The sequence below is a fragment of the Mastigoproctus giganteus genome, chromosome 4 (assembly GCF_048544385.1).
Source record: "Mastigoproctus giganteus isolate SK-2022 chromosome 4, ASM4854438v1, whole genome shotgun sequence".
In the NCBI taxonomy this organism is placed as follows: domain Eukaryota; kingdom Metazoa; phylum Arthropoda; class Arachnida; order Uropygi; family Thelyphonidae; genus Mastigoproctus; species Mastigoproctus giganteus.
This window is the reverse complement of record NC_143578.1, coordinates 210,776,239-210,797,836: the sequence shown is the minus strand read 5'-3', so window position 1 is coordinate 210,797,836 and position 21,598 is coordinate 210,776,239. Positions and strand designations below refer to the sequence as shown.

The following is a 21,598-nucleotide window of genomic DNA, read 5'->3' as shown; positions in this document are numbered from 1 at the left end:
CTACCCTCCTCGATACTTTCTAACTTTGTCTATCCTTTCAAGTCTTCTCTCTCCACATATCTAAAGATTCAGTATTTCTAATATCAGACTCCTTTAGTGACCATGGCTCAGTCCCATATAGCATGACATTCCATTCAAAACATTTAATTAATCTCTTCCTAAACTCAATATCTATCCTGCCCATAAATATATTCTTCATCTTCTGAACTGTTATCTTACCCATTGCAATTCTTTAGAATATCTATACATTATTCACTTGATTATGAAGCTTGATTAAAATTTTATTGTAGCAGGTATTATAAAATGGTTTACTACACTTAATAAAGCAACCTCCATATAGGTGCCTTTAATAGCATGTAGAATGTCAAGGTGATTTCAGCTGATTTCATTCCAAGTGTTTTGAAAAATCTCTTCAAAAATGGAAGTCACTGCCTGTTTAATTTAGTCTTTTAACTCTGTAACAGTGTTAACTTTTTTTGCATGCACCTTGTCCTTTGCGTAACCCCATACAAAGAAATCCATAGGTGTGATATCCATAGGTGTGATATCCACGGAACAAGAAGGCCATGGAATGGAACCATCCTGGCTGATCCATTGGTTAGGAATTTTTTTATTGAGGAAATTATGCACACACAAGCTCCAATGTGGTAATACCCCATCTGACTGATAGGATACCTGTGGCTGCATATCTTTCAGCTGAGGTACAGCATATAATTTGAGCATATTTAGGTAATTTGCAGAGTTTACTGTGTTTTCATGGGAAAAAAATGGCCCAGTCACCTGGCTGAAGGATAGTGCGTACCACACATTTACCTTGGCACTCTCATGTTCACAAAAACTGAATGGAGATTTTCAGATCCCATTATGCAACAGGTGTGTCTGTTAACTTTACCAGACAAGTGGAATGTTGCTTCATCAGTGAAAATGACATTTTCCAGAAAGTGCTCATCTTCATCTGTACAGTTGAGAATGTGAACAGCGAATTCCTTTTGTTGTGTTTGTCATGGGGCTTAATTTCTTGAATGATTTGCACTTTGTAAGCATAAAGTTTCAATCTCTTGTGAACCACCCTGTGCAATGTTGTTGACAGTATTTGCAGCTGCAGGCTTGCCCAGTAGATAGATTTTGTAGGACTTCAAATAAATGCTTCCTGAATTTTCAAAACTTTATCAGCAGATACAATTGGCTTACCTGCTATGTTTTGGTGCAGCACACTGCTAGTTTCTTGAAACTGTTTCAACCATTACCTCATTGATTATTTCAACAATCCTTGTTGAAAATGTCTCTTTACAGTCACTGGAGATTTGGTATCCCACATCCACAGTGCTTTCTCTTGAACTGTTGCCATTTTAATGCTAACTGTCGCAATGCTTGCTGGGATTAAGGCTGCCAACCCAATGAGAAGAAAATCATTGAGTTGTTTTGATAACTACAGAAAGCCATTTTAAGATATCTATTACAATAAAATTTTAATTGAGCTTCATAATCAGGTGAATAATTTATAAACATAGACACTCTGTAGTTTAATTTCCTGACTACTCTTTCCATTATTTCCATTTCACTGTCATCATTATTTACATATTTAACTTTTATTCTTATGTGTAGTGTTTCAGAAGGACCATTTAGTAGACTATTGTACAAATTGGAGCAGAATGGTATTAAGGGTAAGTTGCTACAATGGATAAAAGGATGGTTAAGTGCTAGAAGACAGAGGGTGGTAATCAATGGGTGCTGCTCTTCTTGGACTAATGTTATTAGTGGAGTCCCACAGGGTTCGGTGTTGGGTCCACTGTTGTTTTGTATATTTATCAATGATATTGATGAAGGTATATCAGGCTTAATGTCGAAGTTTGCAGATGATACAAAGGTTGGCAGGGTTGTTAATGATAGTAATGGCAGTGTGCTACTGCAACAGGATCTAGATAATTTGGGCAGATGGGCTAAGAAGTGGCAACTGAAGTTTAACCTTGACAAATGCAAAGTACTACATATGGGTAGAAGTAACCCCAGAGAAACGTACCAACTATGTGGTACTACACTTAAGGTGGTAGAAAATGAAAAAGACCTGGGAGTAATTGTGCAGGCAAATATGAAGTTTTCTGAGCAATGCAGACAGGCTGCCAGGGCAGGTCATGGGGTTTTGTCAATGATATATAGGAATTTTGCTAGCAGGGAAAAGGAGGTGATTATCCCTCTGTATAAGGCAATGGTCAGGCCACGGCTTGAGTACTGCGTACAGGTCTGGAGGCCTCATTTTAGGAAGGATGTAGATTTACTTGAGCATGTACAGAGAAGGGCAACAAGATTGGTGAGGGGAATGAAGGGATCCTCTTACCAAGAGAGGCTTAAGTTCTGCAAATTGCAGTGGCTGGAGACTAGGCACCTGTGCGGTGATCTGATTGAGGTATATAAGGCCTTGAATGGGTTGAGCACGCTGAATTCTGATGGGATCCTTCCACTTGTTCAGATTACGAACCTAAGGGGGCATAAATTCAAATTAAGAAAAGACAGATGTAGAATAGATGTGCGGAAATTTTCCTTTAGCCAGCGGGTGGTTAATTGCTGGAACAAACTTCCATCTGTCGTTGTGGAAGTTGATAGGTTGAATAAATTTAAGGAGGAACTGGACAGGCATTTGGAGGGAATGGTGTGATTTTTTTTTTTTTTTTTTTTTTTTTTGGCTGATGCTGCATAAGCTCATACATTTGCTTTCTTGCATCACATGCCACTACTACTACTACTACTACTACTATGTGTGATTTTCCTGCTGCTGAACAAAGCTTTCATTTCCCATGGAGTTTTTGGGTGAAAGCTAATTTATACTACAAACTTGACAATCAGGCAATCTGGACCTCTACATGGAGTAAACCTAGCAGAGTTAATGACTAGTCAACATATAAAATACGTTGACTGGTCATGAGCTAAGAACCTGACCTGACATTTCTCACATGTACCCTTAACTTTGCTGCTCATATGCGCCTCCATAGCCAGGTGGGAAGGAGCAGCAGTGCGTAGCACACACTTCTTGATTAGACCGGGGTTCGAGCCTGTCACCACCAAATACGGAGGATGCGGAAAGGTCAGGGAATGACCACCGCATATCCCGGAGCAATATGGCCTTAGTTGCTAATGCTCCTAAAAACCAAAATAACAACAACAACAGATGCTCATAGACTTGTGGTTTGTGGATATTTTTGGGAATATAACCCCTGTAAATGGCAAGGCGTTACTGTATTCAACCACAAATTCCATAATGAAGGGTTTTGGGATAGTATTAGTGGCAGCAAATGATGCAAGGGAGCAAGCTTATATAGCATCAAAAAAAAAAAAAAAAAAACTATATATATATACAGGGTGTCTCAAAAATATTGGTACAAACTTTTAGGGGAGGTAGGTAACATCTAAAGGAATGTGAATCACATAGGAACTCATAACCGGAAACGTCACAGGAAAGTAGTAGCAGAGGCACAAGAAGCAGAAATGACACAAGACAGTAATTAGTGGCAAACATTTATTTGACATAATATTAACAACGGAGTACGAGATGGATGCATTTCATGATGTTACGACAGATGCTCGAAGATTCCACCATCCACCATGATACGCGATGCATGTGACACCGACGCAGCATGGATTGGCCGACACGGTCGAACATACCTGGAGTTTCTTTGACAGTAGCAGCAGCAGCAGTGCAGACGAGTCTCGCCACGAGATACATTTCGGTCTCCACAGGCGATTCATACACAACAGATTTGAGGGCCCCCCACAGAAAGAAATCAAGGCTCGATAAATCAGGTGAGCATGGGGACCAGGCAACGGGTCCACCACGGCCAATCCATCGACGCCCAAAACACCTGTTCAAATGGTCACGAACACACCTTCCATAATGGGCAGGCGCCTTGTCATGTTGAAACCAAATGTTGCATCTCACATTTGCTGGAACGTTGTCAAGTAACCCTGGTAGAACTTGTTCAAGAAAGATCCAATATTTAGCGAAGTTCATGCAGGATGGTAACAGGTATGGGCCGACTAAGCAGTCACCGACCATACTTGCCCACACATTTATTGCAAAGCGATGTTATGCCGCATGGAGGCGCACACTGTGTGGGTTGTCATAAGCCCACACATGAGCATCGTGCTGATTGGATAAGCCTTCCCGAGTGAAATAAGCCTCATCCGTGACCAAAACATAGGCTGGAAAATTCAAGTCTTGAACAGTTTCTTGGAGAAACCACTGCGCAGAAGCCACACATGCAGGATGATCTTGGGGGAGCAGTAACTGAACCCTTTGGAGATGAAAGGGGTGTAAAGAATCATCGTGCCAGACACACTGTACACTGCAATGAGACACTCCTGAGGCAATGGCACATGTGCTGGTAGTAGGATTATTCAGGACGGCATTCAACGCACTTTATTCCACGGCGGGAGTTTGCATCGAACGGGGTCTGCCTGCACTACTCCTGTTACCTCTAAATGACCCATAATCGCACAAATTTTGATGCACACGCGCAAACAAACGGTGGTCCGGTACACATCTGTCTGGGAAGCGTTCTCCATAAATTCGTTGAGCGGCTCATCCATTGCCCTCTGCTGATCCATACACTAGGTGCATGTATGCCAGCTCACAGTTTGTATATCAACGCATGCTCTTCGTGCGGCGACTACTGCTTGAATGAGTAAACCAGAAATTTTCCCTCTCATGAACTGACGAACGGCGCCGTGTACCGACTTACGGTAACGTTTCCGGTTATGGGTTCCTATGTGATTCATATTCCTTTAGATGTTACCTACCTCCCCTAAACGTTTACCAATATTTTTGAGACACCCTGTATATATACACACACACACACACACACATATATATATACAATAGAGCTTCGAAAAAAATCCAAATGAGCCAGAATTTATTATTTAAAAAAAAATTTTTTTATGCTGGTGTCATAAAATAATTACCGTAAGTGCCAGTTACTGTGATCACGTTTGCGAATTGATTTTGATTCTATTAAATGGCAATTCTAATAAGTGAAAATCGGAGAAATATTATCCACAGGCTATAAAAATGAAGATATAAAGCACTGATTTACATTTTTATTATCTTACCAATTAATGAAATTAAATGATACGTGCGTGACAAACACAAATCGACAAACAGACAATGATGAATCGGCAAACGATCAACAAACTGAATGCTGTCCAACCTGACTACTCTTACTGAAAACAGTGAGAGATCTGGCAGTAAAGAAACAAAGTTCGAAAATGGTTTAGCAAAAAAATAAGTAACTAAACTCACTAAACCTTTTTTTTTTTTTTTTATCTCCATAGCAGTATTTTTGATAAGTTCAAAAATTCAAACAAATCAGAAGTCCGAACTAACCTCGGTCCCAATTAGTTTGGATTATCAACACTTTACTATATATATATATATTTATTTTATGTAAATGCTATGTAATACAGTTAAAAGTCATTGTCTGGCTGTTTAGTTAATGGGAGGCGAAGTTAGGAGGATAATTAGGATATAAATAGACACTCCTGCCCTCGTATTACACTAATAGCTCAAAGTGTGAAAGAATTCAAAGCTACCCAATTTCACAACATCAAATGGAAGTTTGTCCTAACAATCGGTTACTCTTTGGCTAAAAGCATATTTCCACCTATCTACATTGCGACCATCCCTTTTTTTTTTTTTTTTCTCTCAATTTAAATTTATGTCCACTTATCTGTGTCATCCAAGAAAGAGAAAGATGCCATCAGCATTTAGTTTATTCAGTCCGTTTAGCCTTAAACAATTCAGTCAAGTTTCCTTACCATTGCTTAGTTTCCAAACACTGAAATTTACAAAACTCAATTCTTTCTTGGTAACTGTACTCTTCTCTGCATGTTTCTAAAATTAGGCATCCGGACCTGTATGCAGTACCTAATGTGCACCCTTATACAATAGGATAAATACCTCCGTTTTTTATGCTGGCCAAATTGTATATCACTGACAGAACCTCATGAGCGGCATTGCTCAGAGAACCTCATGTCAGACTGTATAATTGTCCTGATATCTTTTTCATCCTCCACTACCTTGAGTATAGCATCACAACATTGGTACGTTATTATGAGATTACTGCTGTTCATATACAGTATCTTGAATTTATTTATTTGTTAAACTCCAATTTCCACTTCTCAGCCCATCTGTCTAATTTTGTTAGGTTTTGTTACAGTAGCATATAATGATTCCTGTCATTAACTATATTGCCAATCTGTGTATCATCAGCAAACTTAAACAATAAACTTGATATGCTTTCATCTGTATTATTAATAAATATTGAAAACAGTAAGGGGGCCCAAGTACTGAACCCTAAGAGAGTCCACTAATAACATTAGGCCAAAAAGAGCAGTGCCCATTAATAACTACAGTAAGACATACCAAAATTAATTACAGTAATAATAAAGTACAGCAAATTCTCGATTTACTGGGATTGGCTTAACCTGGACACTTCAAGACTCCAAATTAAAAAAAAAAAAAAACCAAAAACAACCAGAAATATAAGATTCAAGTAATAACTAGAATAGGTATAAACAGATATTTTGCAAGTCGTAAATAAGCAACAAGAACCGGCGTTATAAATTGGCATTGGTAGATTAGTGTACCTATTATCTTGCAACCCCCCACTCGTCACACCTACCACTCAAAACCAAGAGTAAAAAAAGAGAGAGAACATTTAGTTTGATTTAGTATTAGTAACGGCCACATGGTGCAAGAAAGCCTATGGCTTATGCTGCACCAGCCAAAAAAAAAAAAAAAAAAAAATCCGAACAAAACAATGATAAAAACAAAAAAATAAATAAAATAAATAACTAAATAATAATAATTAATAAAAAAAAAAAAAAAAAAGAAAATTAAACCTATCATCTTATGCGCTTCCCTTACCCGAAAGTACTGTCCAGATGACCTTTGAATTTCCCAAAACTGTCGGCCTCTACCACCCATGAAGGCAACTTATTCCAGTAATTTATAACTCGCCGGCTAAAATAAAACTTCCTGCAGTCCAATCTAAACATTTCCCCCCGTAACTTCAATTTATGTCCCCTAGTTCTAGCATCATTTATAATCTTGAATATTTTGTCCTCATTCATTTTACTGATGCCTCTCAGAGCCTTAAACACCTCAATCAAATCTCCTCTAAGGTTTTTTTGTGCGTTTTTTAAGGTTAATTTAAAACATCACGTCGCATTGATTGTTGTGTTCTGTCGCACTGCAAAAGGACAAATTTTGTTTCGTTATTTATGTCAGGAATGTCATAAATAATAATAATAATAAAAAAAAATTAAAAATTTTTTTTGTAGTAATTATTTTATTTTTTATTATTATTATTTATTATTATTTTTTTGTTGTTTAGAAATCGTGGAAATGATGGGCAAACGCAAGAGTTGCACTTTCAAATTAAACAAAAACTTGAAATAATTCAAAAGTTTGAAAACTGTGTATCCGTTAAATCTCTAAAGAACCATTATAATGTTGGTGACCAAACCATACGCGACATTGTAAAAAATAAAGGGAAGCTATCAGATTTAAAATTGACATCGCAAAAAATAAAGGGAAGCATCGTATTGGACATGCAAGTAGTGCGTGTTAAGTTTTTTTTCCTGTGGTTAACCACTGTAACTGAATCAGCAGATATGGGGGCACAACTGTATTCTCTTGTCGTCTACCACTCACCAATCCCTTTATTCACAACGGTAACTTGTCACTAATTCTAAACTTCACCAATTTATACGGCAATAATATATATAATGTTAAAGTTATTTTTTGCATCCATCTTCTTTGTTACTTTGTCATAATAGCTAATCAGATTGGTCATACAAGCAGTAGCTTAGGAATGCCTTGGCATTGAGGCATGTGCCAAGTATTGCTGGTATCAGAAGGGTGCCACTGACAGGCCATGTGTCAAGCTATTTGGACAACCAAGGCTAGTTGACGAAATGGTGCCCCTAGATGTCGCACCAGGATCAGAGCAGTGGATGGGGTGAAAAATATATTTTTTGCCAAATGGCGTGTTCTCAGAAAGCACTTCAAGCCTGCATCCATCCTTAAATCTGATTACATACTGCATACCAGCATGGATCTATTTGCCATACAGAACACAACTTTGAAGGGACCGATCAGGTAACTGCTTCATCAGCAAATGCTCGAATGCACAACAGTTCGCAATTCAAGCACTGTGTATGTTTTGCAATACTGAATGAGTTAGAAATTATAAATAATGTGTGTATAGTGTTTTTGTGCTTGCTATATAAACAGGTAATTGTGAATATTGTGATTTATAATTTAAATATAACAATCAAAGCCCAATTAATTTTAGACATGCCATCAAAGAAAAGAAGTGGACATCGGTACTGCATAGAAAGACTGATTAAAGAAGAAATTGAAAAAAAAAAAAAACATTCCTCTTGTTTACAAAACTATCTTAAATTTGAATTTTATTATTATTATTTTTAAAACTGTTTCCAAAATATCTGAGACACTGAAATATTCAATTACTATGACCATATAAACAGAAATAGGGGAAATTTATGGCAAAGTGTGGATGATTCACTTCAACTAAACAACAGATGACCCCTTGTTGGCTTGAAGGTAAAGTGACCAGATTCTTAGCATTCCAATGCTGGGCATCTGGGGGGGGGGGGGATTTTCAACCGCTTTAGAAACAATATACACATTTTTTTAAATTTTTTATATATAAAAAATATTCACATACAAAATATAAATTAAATACATCATTTCATTAAACTTTGTTAAAAAAAAATATATAGTTTGTGTGTGTGTACAGTGCTTTTTTTGTAAACAGATAGGTGCTGGTACTCATTCTTTGCTATCAGGAAAAATTGAAAATTAAGAGGATATGAGAAGTAGTACTCAAATTTCTTTCCCCCTGATATTGTTACTTTAGTAGTAATGTTTTTAGAATAAGAACAAGAAATTAAGTATATTAACACAGTTTATTAAGCATAAATTTATTATTCATGTATATAAAAAAATAAGTAAAATGTGAGTAAAATAAGTAAAAATAATTTCATAATAAAGTTTTTGTAGAATATTCTAAATTTTTATTAAGTTCTCATCGAACACTCTATGCTGACTTCTTTTCCTCCTCTTTGTGTGTCGGTTGCTGAATGACGTTTCTGAAGCAGCCACGAATCGACATATTTTGCTGGATCGCAGCGAGTCAGCGGTGGGCCTACAGTTTTAAGCAACAGTAGTGATGAAACTGTTTTTGCCATCAACGAAGTGCTGGTTGGGCTGGCGATCAGATTCATTTGTGAAAATCCTCATTCACATTCACCTGATGACATTTGGTATCGTACTTAGAGCGTTCATCAAATGCTTCAATTCTTTGGAAACCTTATCAGTTAGGTATCCACAAATCGCATTTAACTCTAATTGACAATTTTCTAACTTCATTTTCACCAAATGCCAGCAATTCATGTTTAGAAGGATTAATACCTTCTTTGTCCTCGTTTTCCTTCTCTCGTCATTGGTATTGTCACTTAAATTGGTATTGTTCTTAAATTTTAATGTTTTATTTTATTTTATTTTTATTTTTTTGAAATTGTCCAAAATGTCAGTGTCATTCAGATATTCAGGTACTGTGACCATGTAAACAGAGATAGGGAAAATTTTCGGAAAAATGTGGAAAACGCACTTCCGCGAAACAACAGATGATTATTTGTCGCGGTAAAAGAAAATCGCTTTTCTAATTCTCAAACGGGGCACTTACAGTTGATTCACAGCAGTGTCCAACCTACGGCCTGCGAGGAAAGTGAACTAAAACATTATTTTAAATTTTGTTAATTATCAAAAACATTTTCTAATTAAATGTTTTTTTCAGTAAATATAATTGTGTATTGTACTTAATAAAATTTTTGAATATTTTCAATTTTACTTTTATATGCAACAAGATATGGAAAATGTAACACACTAAAGAAATCTAACTTTGAATTTTTTTTTTAATATGGCCGATGTACAGGAAAAGATTTGGACTCCACTGCAGTAGAAGGTGGGCCAGAGCCCATTGGGAATACACCTTGAACTGCTCATTCTTGACCAGCGGCGCCTCTGTAGCCAGGTTGGCAGGAGCAGCAGTGCGTAGCACCTGCTTCTTGATTAGACTGGGGTTCGAGCCCATGATCACCAAATACGGAGGATGCAGAAAGGTCAAGGTATGACCACCACATATCCTGGAGCAATATGGCCTTAGTTGCTAATGCTCCTAAAAACCAAAAATAACATAGCATAGCATCTTCACCAGCCCAACTTCTCTGTATGTGGGACAGGTGGTCGGATAAGTTTTACCAGGTACCATTTAAGTTGTAGAATGGTAATCCCTTTAGCTCTCTTAATTTGCTCAACAGCACTAATTGCCTGAAGGCCAGAAATGCGAACAGTGCGTACCGAGTTAATTCTCTCCTAATCCGTTCGTTATATGAAAATTTTATTCGCTCAACTTTAAATGCAACTTTCCAAGGGGAATTCAAAATAATTAAACAGAGGTCCGACTATGTAATTTAGAATTATAAAAATGGTTATACAGTTTTATATAGAAAATATCTTAACAATAGACAGTGAAAAATGCAAATTTAGTTAAATCATTTTAAGCTTATTTGAATAGTAGGTAAACATGTGAAAAAATTTACGGAATATTATAAATTTCGAAGTACATTGCATCCAAATGTCACACGTCACTATTAATAAAGGTGCCAGTATGCCGTACCGTTGTGTACCGTCCCAAAAAAAGCACTGTGTATATATATATATATATATACACACACACATAAATTTGAATAATGTTTGAAATAGTTGAAAACTGAATCTTTCATAATAAAAAATAAAAAGGTAAAGCAAACATCAGATGCAGCAAAAAGCATATTCCTGTACATGATGCTTGAAATATAAAAGTAAATTAGAATGACAATTAAAAAAATAATAATAAATAATGCCAGTAGCATGGCAAGACAGAAGAGCAAAATAGTCAAAATTAAACTTTAGTCAAAATTTTGGTCCTCTATTGAGATGGGGCGTAATGGTTAGTCTATTTTTGTTTTATTTTATTGTAGTTGGTTTACATCTCTGCTGGTGATATTTCACATAAATTTGGACTTGGTGCCCGTCAGAGGGGGTGCCGTTAAATTTCTAATTAATTGGTATTCAAACTTTAATTGATTATTATCTTTGCATTTAGATTTTCAAAATTGTCTTGGAGAGTTTCTGCTGCAATATTTTTACTCTTTTTACCCTTCTCTTCCCTGTTGGTTTGATTGTTATGTTTAATTTTGACTATTTTTGCTCTTCTGTCTTGCCATGCTACTGGCATTATTTATTATTATTTTTAAAAATTATCATTCTAATTTACTTTTATATATATATATATATATATATATTTTTTTTCTTTTTTGTGAAGGCTGAAGTTCAGTATACAATACCCCTCATATTACGCTACGTAACGAACAGAAAGTTGTGAGAACTGAGAAAAATAATTGTAATTAGAAGGGGAAAAAATGCTTATTAGAGGGGATACGTTTTTAATTGATTTTCATTTTTGTTTAGTGAAAAAAGGTTAGGTTTTTTTTCTGTGAAATAATAATAATAATAATACATACATCTTTTAACAATAAAAACAGAAATTAAATATATTTTTCTGCTGAGTGAATTTTTCTTAATAATTCTCCCTTATTTTCTATTTATTCATAAAATTCTTCACAAAAATTAGTTAGCAAAATTGCACTTAACTTGTAGTATTGCTTTTGGCATTTCAACGATCAGTTTTTTTTTTTTTTTGACGTCCACACCTTATTTACTACTGAAAAAAATCTTTCTGTTGTACCATTGGTTCCCAGCAAACATAATGCAGATGATTTGCATTATGTTTGCCGTTAAGTATGGAGACTACATGTCCAATCCGGGACAGTTTGCAATGCGGGGCAAACGACTGGAATCCGGGACGTCTGGTCACTTTATTCGAAGGAAAACCACTCTTTCCTAAATCTCTAACAGGGTGCTTATAGTACAAGGTTGACCAGATCCTATTGTACGAATGTGGAATACCCTTGATCTGCTCACTGGCTATATAGAAAGTAGTTTGACTTCTCAGTATGTTGTAGTAGTAGTAGAGGCATGTCATGCAAAAAAGCAAGCTTAGTAGCATCAGCAAAAAAAAAACATTTCACACATCTATTCCCTCTAAAAGTTTATCCTGTTCTTCCTTGAATTTATTTAAGCTACCAACTTCCACAACGACAGATGGAAGTTTGTTCCAGCAATCAACAACCTGCTGACTAAAGGCAAATTTCCGCACATCTGTTCTACAACTGTCTTTCCTCAATTTGAATTTATGCCCCCTCAGGTTCGTAATCTCAGCAAGCGGAAGAATCCCATCAGAATTGAGCCTGCTCAACCTATTCAAGGCCTTATACACCTCAATCAGATCACCTTGCAGATGCCTAGTCTCTGGACGCTGCAATTTGCAGAACTTAAGCCTTTATTCTAAACAGCACCCCTTTTTTCTTCTCCCCAATCTGGTTGCCCTTCTCTGTACTCGCTCAAGCAACTCTACATCTTTTCTAAAATGAAATGAGGGCTCCACGTCTTGAGTACTGTACACAGTACTCAAGACGTGGCCTGACCATTGCTTATACAAAGGGATAATTACATCCTTTTCCCTGCTAGCAAAATTCCTGTATATCATTGACTATACCCCATGACCTGTGCTGGCAGCATGTCTGCACTGCTCAGAAAATTTCATATCTGATTGCACAATTACCCCTAGATCTTTTTCATTCTCTACCACCCTGAGTGTAGTACTTCAAGTTGGTACATTTCTATGGTGTTACTGCTACCCATATGCAGTACTTTGCATTTGTTAATGTTAAACTTCAGTTGCCACTTCTCAGCCCATCTGCCCAACTTTTCTAGATCCTGTTGCAGTAGCACACTGCCATTACTGTTATTAACAACCCTGGCAACCTTTGTATTATCTGTATACTTGGACATGAAGCCTGATATACCTCCATCAATATCATTGATAAATACAGAAAACAACAACGGGCCCCAATACCGAACCCTGGCGGACTCCACTGATAACATTAGTCCACGTAGAGCAGTGTCCATTTATTACCACTCTGTCTTCTCCCACTCAACTATCATTTTATCAATTGTAGTAACTTGCCCCAAATACCATACTGCTCCAATTTGTACAGTAGTCTGCCATTTGCAACAGTATTGAAAGCTTTCCTGAAATCCAAGTATATGAAATCAAAATTATATTGTATCCAGTTCCTTTGTAAACACGTCATAGTATCCAATCAAATGTGGGACAGGTAGTTGGATAGGTTTTATGGGTACTAGTAAGTTTCAGATGGCAGTCTCTTAAGATAAAAAGATTACCATTATGTTTAGTAACAGCACTATTGCCTAAATTTCTTGTAGGCTAGAGGTGTGAACAATGCGTACCCAGTGAAGCCCCTCGTAATCTCACATAGAAAATTTTCTTCGTTCTGTGGACAGATTAAATGTAATTGAGATCTGTGCTGTGATTGCCATGCAACTGCATTCCCATCAAGATGATCCTGCATTACTTTCTTAATCATTGACTCCAGTATTCTACCCAGGACCTATTGAATAGGCACACTGCCCGGTGAATTTAACTGACCACCCAACTAAAATTTAAGCGATTCTCGCAGTACCGTACAATACTCCCGGAGCAATATGGCCTTAGTTGCTAATGCTCCTAAAAACCAAATAACAAACAAACAAACAAACAACCGTATAATACTGCTAGTATTAATTTGAACCTACTATGCAATCGTGGTCAATGCGACAGGAGTATATGATGTTAAATTATGAAATTAATTTTTGCTCTGAATGGTTTAAGTCACATTTATAAATAACAGAAAATTTTATAGTATTGCAAAGTATTACACTTCCCCGCCCGGCAACTGCATAATTCCACCCAGCTGGCAAAATTTTCTGGGGAGAACAGTGGACTCCATTATTTTTTCTGGAACAGAAATCTTGTAGGTGAGTAATTACTCACTTCATGTTTGATCCCTTTTTGTGATTAGGGGATACATTTGCTCCCCACTTCTTTTAATTATGGTTGCTCTCATAATGCAACTGAATGTTTACTTAATATAATTGGATAGATTTTGTCAGACACAGATGCCTTGTTTACTTTAATAATTTTCTTCTACTCCCAGTTATAACTTGGTATACTTCTGGTATCGCATCCCTAATATCTTCTTCACGTGTGTCATATAGGTGCATAATATTTATTCAGTTTTTCATTAACCTGACGATCATTAATGGTTATGCTATTCATATCTTGTGGGCCAATTTGGTTTCTCCCTTTCCTACTAGTGTTACCATAAGCAAAGGATTTTTTGCTACTTTTCTTTGTATGAGTCTTAGCCAAAGACTTCTTCCTCAGTTTGTTTAGCACCTTCAGTGACCTGATTGCAGACAAGTTTATACTTATTGTAGGTTCTTATCTGTCTTCAGAAAAATTATAATTATCCCATGAATTTTTCTCTGCCACCAGTGTTATCAGTTCATGACATCCATTTAGGTCTAAATCACAAACAAGCTAATGCTTGAGTAATCAAATGTGTAATGTTCATTACATTTAGATACATAAAAAGTTTTTATTTTTTCAGTTAAAGATACTAAATTTTGTTATGCAACACTATAGTTTCTTAAAATGTTATTGTATGCTAATTTTGTAGGTGTGTTTTTTTTGAAGGATTTTATCAAAGCTGTGAAAGTGCTTGTGATTTCATTTGCCAAAATTGTGAATTGCAATATTGATTACAGGAATGGAATTTAAAAAAATCCTTTATTACTTCTAGGTTGATAAAGCTTTTGAAAAGGAAGTATCTTTTGTTGCTCTTCCTGAAGCAGATACTCTAAGAAGACTTGTAAGTATACTTAATTGGAAGATATCAGGTTTTAATCTAAATTTTTTTATATTTAATTATATGACCAATTTTAATAGCCAAAATATGAAATGTTCTGAATAATGATCATTTTGGACAGTTCTTTATTAAAAACAATTTTTTATTACTTTGCATTGTGTGAAATTCATGAAAATCATAATTATGATTTTCACACATGAAATTTAAGTCAAAAGAGAACTCTGGGGATTATTTGAGGATTTTATGGATAACAAGAATTTATTTAATTTTATTTGTCTTGTAAATCATGAGTTTTTGAGAATTTTTTATTATTGTTATAATAATAACCAATAATAAAAGTGGAATCATCTAATTCTTATTTTAAACGTTGTTTTTTAGTATATATTTTCAATTATGAGGTGGACATGTATTATGAAATGCCATGCTGATTACATGTTTCTGAAATGGCATATGTGCATACTGTTCCTAGTGATTTTAAAGAAAATTCAGCTGCAGCTTGACAGCTGAAAAATATGCAGAAACATATTTTTATAATTTATAACAATTAAATATATCGTGTGCTTGTGTGTAAAGTGAGCCCTTATTAGGATACCTCAACAGATATTTTAATAATGTTTTTATTTTGATATACCATACCATTTTTAAACAAGATAGTGACCATGTAAGTTATGGGTTCCACTCATTTAGAGCATGTTTGCAGTCCAGTCTCTACCAGATTTATAGTATGTGGAAAGGTATTCTACAGTACTTTTACTGAAAGTGTGTGCAATGTGGTGGCACCCCTGAGGTATATTGTTTTGGTGATTACTGTCATAGTGTATATGGCACCCTGGACAAGAAGCTTCCTTAAATGCTGGCAGTCATCTCTAAATGACATCCTGACAATGTTGTCTCCCATCATTGCAGCTTGTGAACAATCACTTGTGACTCACTTAATTTACAAACATGAAAGATGCCAAAAGGTGTTGAAGCAGATTGGGATAATCTGTTTTTCAACTTTTTTTTAGTAATGTAACACTTAGGGATGGGTAAGAAATTGGCAAAACACCAAATCTGTGTTGTCTGCCTTGTCCTTTCATGTGTTTTAGCAGCAGAACTTTGCCTTCAGAATGAGTTATTGGTATTGATGGACCCGTAAGTCCTGAAACAGGCTGTCGTAGGATTTCATCTTTTAAGCAAATGGTAGATTAACCTCTTAGTGATGTTATCTGTTTGAAAGTAGTGCTATACCATGGCAACTCATTATGAAGGCAAAGTGTATTCTGTTGTGAGTGATAGACTGCTGCATTAACTAGGAAGTTTAATAGAGCATGATTATTACTGCTATAGATACAACATTCAACTCAGAAGTGCATAGATTGTTGCAACCATATTTTAAGCCTTCTAATAAGTCATCATCAAGTTGCCATCTAGATAATGTTGTGTGCTTTCTCAAGGAATAAAAAGCATTATGTGAGATAAATATAGAATAAAATGGGAAATGCTTCATGATATGAGCTTTATGGTTATAATGTTAATATAAAAAAACAAATTAAAAACCAAATAAATATGGAATTATTAAAATTATAAAATTAATTGTGTTATAAAATATATTACAAATTATTATAAAATCATATATTATAAATAAAATTATTAAATATAAAATTAATCTAAATATAAAAAATATAGTTAATATAAAGAAGTTAGAAGTTAATATGAAGGCATGTGTGTGCGCGTGCATGCATGTGCACAAAACATGATTTACAGGCTTTCTTTAACAATAAATTGATTCTGAAAACTTTACAACTGCTTTCATTTTAAGTATTCATTTAAAAGAATAACCTACACAACATGGCATTAAAATATTATGTTAGTTTCTGAAACTCCCGCCGACCGGGCTAGCCGAGTGGGTAAAGTACCTGCCCGGCAACCCAAAGGTCGCGGGTTCGATTCCCGCCTCGGGCTTGGATCAAAGTACTGTAAAAACCTTGGGAGGTGCAATATGGCCACAGAAGCCGATGCGCCAACAACTACCAAATCAAAAAAAAAAAAAAAAAATCTGAAACTCCCTAGTTGCTCTCCAGGTATCTCTATTTTCTTTTAATTCTAATTAAAATGTTTTTGTTTATTATTTATCATATTCAAAAATTGTAGACATTGAAAACAATTGGCTGATTTGCACTTTTCAAGGAACAGTAGGAAAATGTGTCATAAGCCAGCCTACATATTTTATGTTGTTGACATCTTTATTTCATACTTCAGATTGTTTGGTTAACTCTTGTTTAGTGTGAGTCACTACCAAATGGCACATAGTTTTGGAACCAGTATCAAATTATGCTGGAAATAGTATATGTTAATTAGTACGTGGCTCGAAGGATTACAACTTTTATAAGATCTCAATTACTTTAAGAACTTTGTGCTTCAGACTGCAGAATCCAGAAACCTAATATCTATCTTCCTAGTGGTTTACTTTAAATTCCACAGAATATTGTAGTATTTAAAGTACATTTTTTAATGAATAAAATGTACTTTTTTCTTGTATTTTTATTATATAAGATCCAAAAATATCATCTTAGAACCATATATGTTTATAGTTTTTGTCATTCTTTTAGTTTTTTTTTTTTTTTTTTTGGTAGTTGTTAGCGCATAGGCTTCTGTGGCCATAATGCACCTCCCAAGGTTTTTGTAGTACTTTGATCCAAGCCCGAGGTGGGAATCGAACCCGCGACCTTTGGGTTGCCAGGCAGGCACTTTACCCACCCGGCTAGCCCGGTCGGCATTCTTTTAGTGAAATTATTCATATCATTTCCAGTGAGGAGAACATTAATCATTGTGAAGTAACTAGCAGTTTTTATTGGTTGCTGATTTGAGCGTTGAATTTTTTTTTTTTTTTTTTTTTTACCTTTTATATTTCCTGTTTTGTTGTTGTATGCTCCCCAAGTTGCATTTGTTTAATGGAATAAAATTAATAACTACTTGGAATATAATTAATTTATTTAATTTTATTTTTTTCACTTTGCTTTAACTTAGATTGTCAGTCCGACTGGACCGTTAAATAGAGATTATGATGATGTTAGGAGATTTTCTGATGCAGCATATAGAGGAATCAAAAGGTTAGTACATAGGGAGCGTGGATAGTGGTTTGTTATTTTACTTATCACATTATAGCCATAAATAAAGTGTAAATAAGCTTATCCAATATCAGTTGAAAATGTTATTCAGTATCAATTAAAAGAATGTTCTTACTGAGTTAAAGAATGTATCAAAAAAGGTAGTGGTTATTTTAAATCCAGAAATGTGCACTATAATCATGTTAAAACTTCATAAAATTTGCTTTTATATGTCATTTATAGATTATTTCCATATGTACATCCAAATTTAAGATTTAAAGTACATTAGTACTTTTTAAAGCATCTTTAATTTTTATAGGTAATGCTTATAAGCACCATACCGACAGAATGTGTAAAATATAATTAATGTAGTAAATAAAATATAAATTCTTAGTATATAAGAGTATTATGTATTTTTGTGTACCTCAGAATCTGAATTGAATTCTTTTAGAATGAATTTTTCAGTAGAAATTAATGAGTAATACTTGTACAAAATTTCAAATTAAGAAATATATCCCAATTTTATTAATTTATTTCAGAGCTGTTAAGGCTGGAGCTAAGAAATTAGCCTTACTTCTACCTTCAGGGGATGGTGGCTTCAAATACAGTGCACTTGTTGGTATATTAGGTGCTTTACATGCATTATATGTGGTAAGCCTTTTATCACACTTTAATGAATTTCACCTGTAAAATAGAACTGTTTTATTTTAGAATTATGGACTTATTTCATGAAAACAGAAAAATTTATATCTGTACATAGTCAAATATTCTATTTATTTGAATCCAAGGTGGCCTTTTTATTTATTAATTATTTTGTTTGTGGTAAAATTTCAGGATACATCTAGGAATTGACTTTGCGCATTATGGCCTTAGCTGCTAATGCCGCATTAAAAACCAAATCTATCTATCAATCAATCATCTTAGAATGATAACCAGCTGCTTATTCAACTGTGAAGAATTTTTTCTTTTCTTTTTCCTTTATTTTTTCTTAGTATTGGGATCATTGTTCTTTTAAATAATTACAAATATTATAAAAGAAAGAAAGAAAGAAATTACTAAGCCAATTTCAAGACAAGGCTGCTTATACATCAGTTTTCAATTTATGAAATGGAGGTGCTTGAAGTTTACGTGTTCTTATTCAAGACAATTGATTTAGTACTTTGATTTATTTTGGCAGAGTTCTAAATCCATTGCTTTGGTACTCTGCCAAAATAGTGCTCTGTAATGTACATGTATATTGTGTGTGTTCAGAGACCAGTAATTTTTATGTTATTTATACTGAAGTACCTTGGGTAATTTAAGGAGAACCTCTTCTCCCTCTGGCCGAGATCAGCTAACTTCAGCTTGGCTATAATAGAGGTCTTTAGAAAGTCCTCCTTTTAACAATGGAACTTGAAGCCATTCCTCTCCAAATGAGTGACAGTTGGCAGGACTGCTACATATATTAACAGAAGCCTTTTATTGATATAGTATTTGATAATGTGTTGGCTCACCTTTGCCTTAATTACATATTTCTCAGTAGACTGAACTAATTTTTGATAATAAGAAAGCAGTATTTAGGTTGATTCCTCCTTCAACAAAACAGACAGTTAGCATTAGTTGAGGCATATGATACAAGAAAGCAAGCTTATACAGCAACAGCTAAAAAAAAACAAAAAAACAACCCTCCCCATTTCACCTATCCAGTCACTCCAAATGTAGATCTAATTCAGCCTTAAATTTATTTAAGCTATCAACTACCCACTAGCTAAAGACAAACTTCCACTCATCTATTCTAGAACTGTCTTTCCATTTGAATTTGTGTCCCCCTCACGTTCTTAATCTGAGCAAGTGGAAGAATCCCATCAGCATTGAGCTTACTCACACTGTTCAAGGCCTTATACACCTCAATCAGATCACCTCGCATGTGCCTAGTCTCCAGGAGCTGCAATTTGCAGATCTTAAGCCTTTCTTCATAAGAGCACCCCTTTGTTCCCCCTCACCAATCTTGTTGCCCTTCTCTGTACTCATTCTAGCAACTTTACATCCTTTCTAAAATGAGGCCTCCTGGCCAGTATGCAGTACTCAAGGTGTGGCCCAACCATTACTTTAAACAAGGGGATAATCACCCCCTAATCGCTGCTAGTAAAATTCCTATATATCATTGACAAGACCTGCTGTGGCAGCCTATCTGCACTGTTCAGAGAACTTCATATCTAACTGCACAGTTATCTACCCCCAGGTCTTTTTTATTCTCCACTTCTCTGAATGTAGTACCACACAGTTGGTACATTTCTCTTGGATTACTGCTACCCACATGCAGTACTTTGCATTTGTCAATGTTAAACTTCAGTTGCTACTTCTCAGCCCATCTGCCTAACTTTTCTAGATCCTGTTGCAGTAGCATACTATCTTTACGGTCATTAACAACCCTGCCAACCTTTGTATCATCTGCAAACTTGAACATTAAGCCTGATATACCTTCATCGATATCATTGATAAAAACACACAACAATGGGCCCAGCACCGAAACCTGGGTGACTCCACTAATAACATAAGTCCACGAAGAGCAGTTCATTGATTACCACTCTGTCTTCTCCCACTCAACCATCTCTTTATCCATAGCAGCAACTTGCCCTTAATGTCACATTGCTCCAATTTGTACAGCAGTCTTCCATGTGCAACAGTATCAAAAGCCTTTGTAATATCCAAGTATATGATATCAAAATTAAATATGACATCATCCAGTTCCTTTGTGACCACATCGTAATATCCAATCAAATTGGTCAGACAAGACCTCCCCTTAACAAACCCATGTTGTGTCTGAACTATTACTGCAGTCTTGTCTATATGACCCTGCAATGCTTCTTTAACCAGTGACTCCATTATTTTCCCTGGAATAGAAGTTTAACTAACAGGCCTATAATTATTTGTGTCACATTCTGAATCCCCTTTGTGAATTGGGGATACACTTGGACATCTCCAGTCCATGGGGTCATCCCCTGAATTTCTCCTCCACTTTGCTCTCCGTTATTACAAAATCATTTAGTTCCCTGTTAGAGTTTAGTAAACTTCTGTCCTCCCCTTCCTTACGGAATTCCTCATGTGTGAATCTAGATGCAAAATACTCATTCAGTTTGTCAGCTATCTGAGCATGATCATTAAGTTGAACCATCAATATCAAGTGGACCTATTTGATTTATCCCTTTCCTTCTAGAGTTTACATAAGTAAAGAAGTTTTTGCTGTTTTTCTTTGCATCCTTTGCCAAGGATTTCTCGTAATCAGCCTTCGCTTGATAACCTGCTTTGTGACTTGATTACAGAGTAGCTTATATCTTCCAGTCTTCTGTGTCACCTGATAATTTATGTGCATTCCATGCATTTTTCTTCTCTGCCACGAGTCTTTATTAGTTCATCTGACATCCATTCAGGTCCAAATCTTGAACAGTATTTCTTAGTATGAAAAGCCTAATAGCTTCCAAGATTAATTCCTTGAAGGCTTCCATTTAGCATTCGCTGTTTTTAACATCATCAGTTGATCCCACTGTATAGAATTTAAAAACTGTCTGAGACCACTG

General features: G+C 35.4%; 1 protein-coding gene across 1 annotated transcript in view; it reads left to right on the top strand.

The window, feature by feature from the left end:
• The window catches only part of Dip-B (Dipeptidase B), a 107,457-nt gene that overhangs the window by 34,494 nt on the left and 51,365 nt on the right, over positions 1–21,598 (top strand). Inside the window, exons 3-5 of the mRNA XM_090372031.1 lie at positions 14,887–14,955; positions 17,962–18,044; positions 18,581–18,692. Of these exons, the coding sequence (XP_090228157.1) occupies positions 14,887–14,955; positions 17,962–18,044; positions 18,581–18,692 (264 nt within the window). The remainder of the gene's footprint in view (positions 1–14,886; positions 14,956–17,961; positions 18,045–18,580; positions 18,693–21,598) is intronic.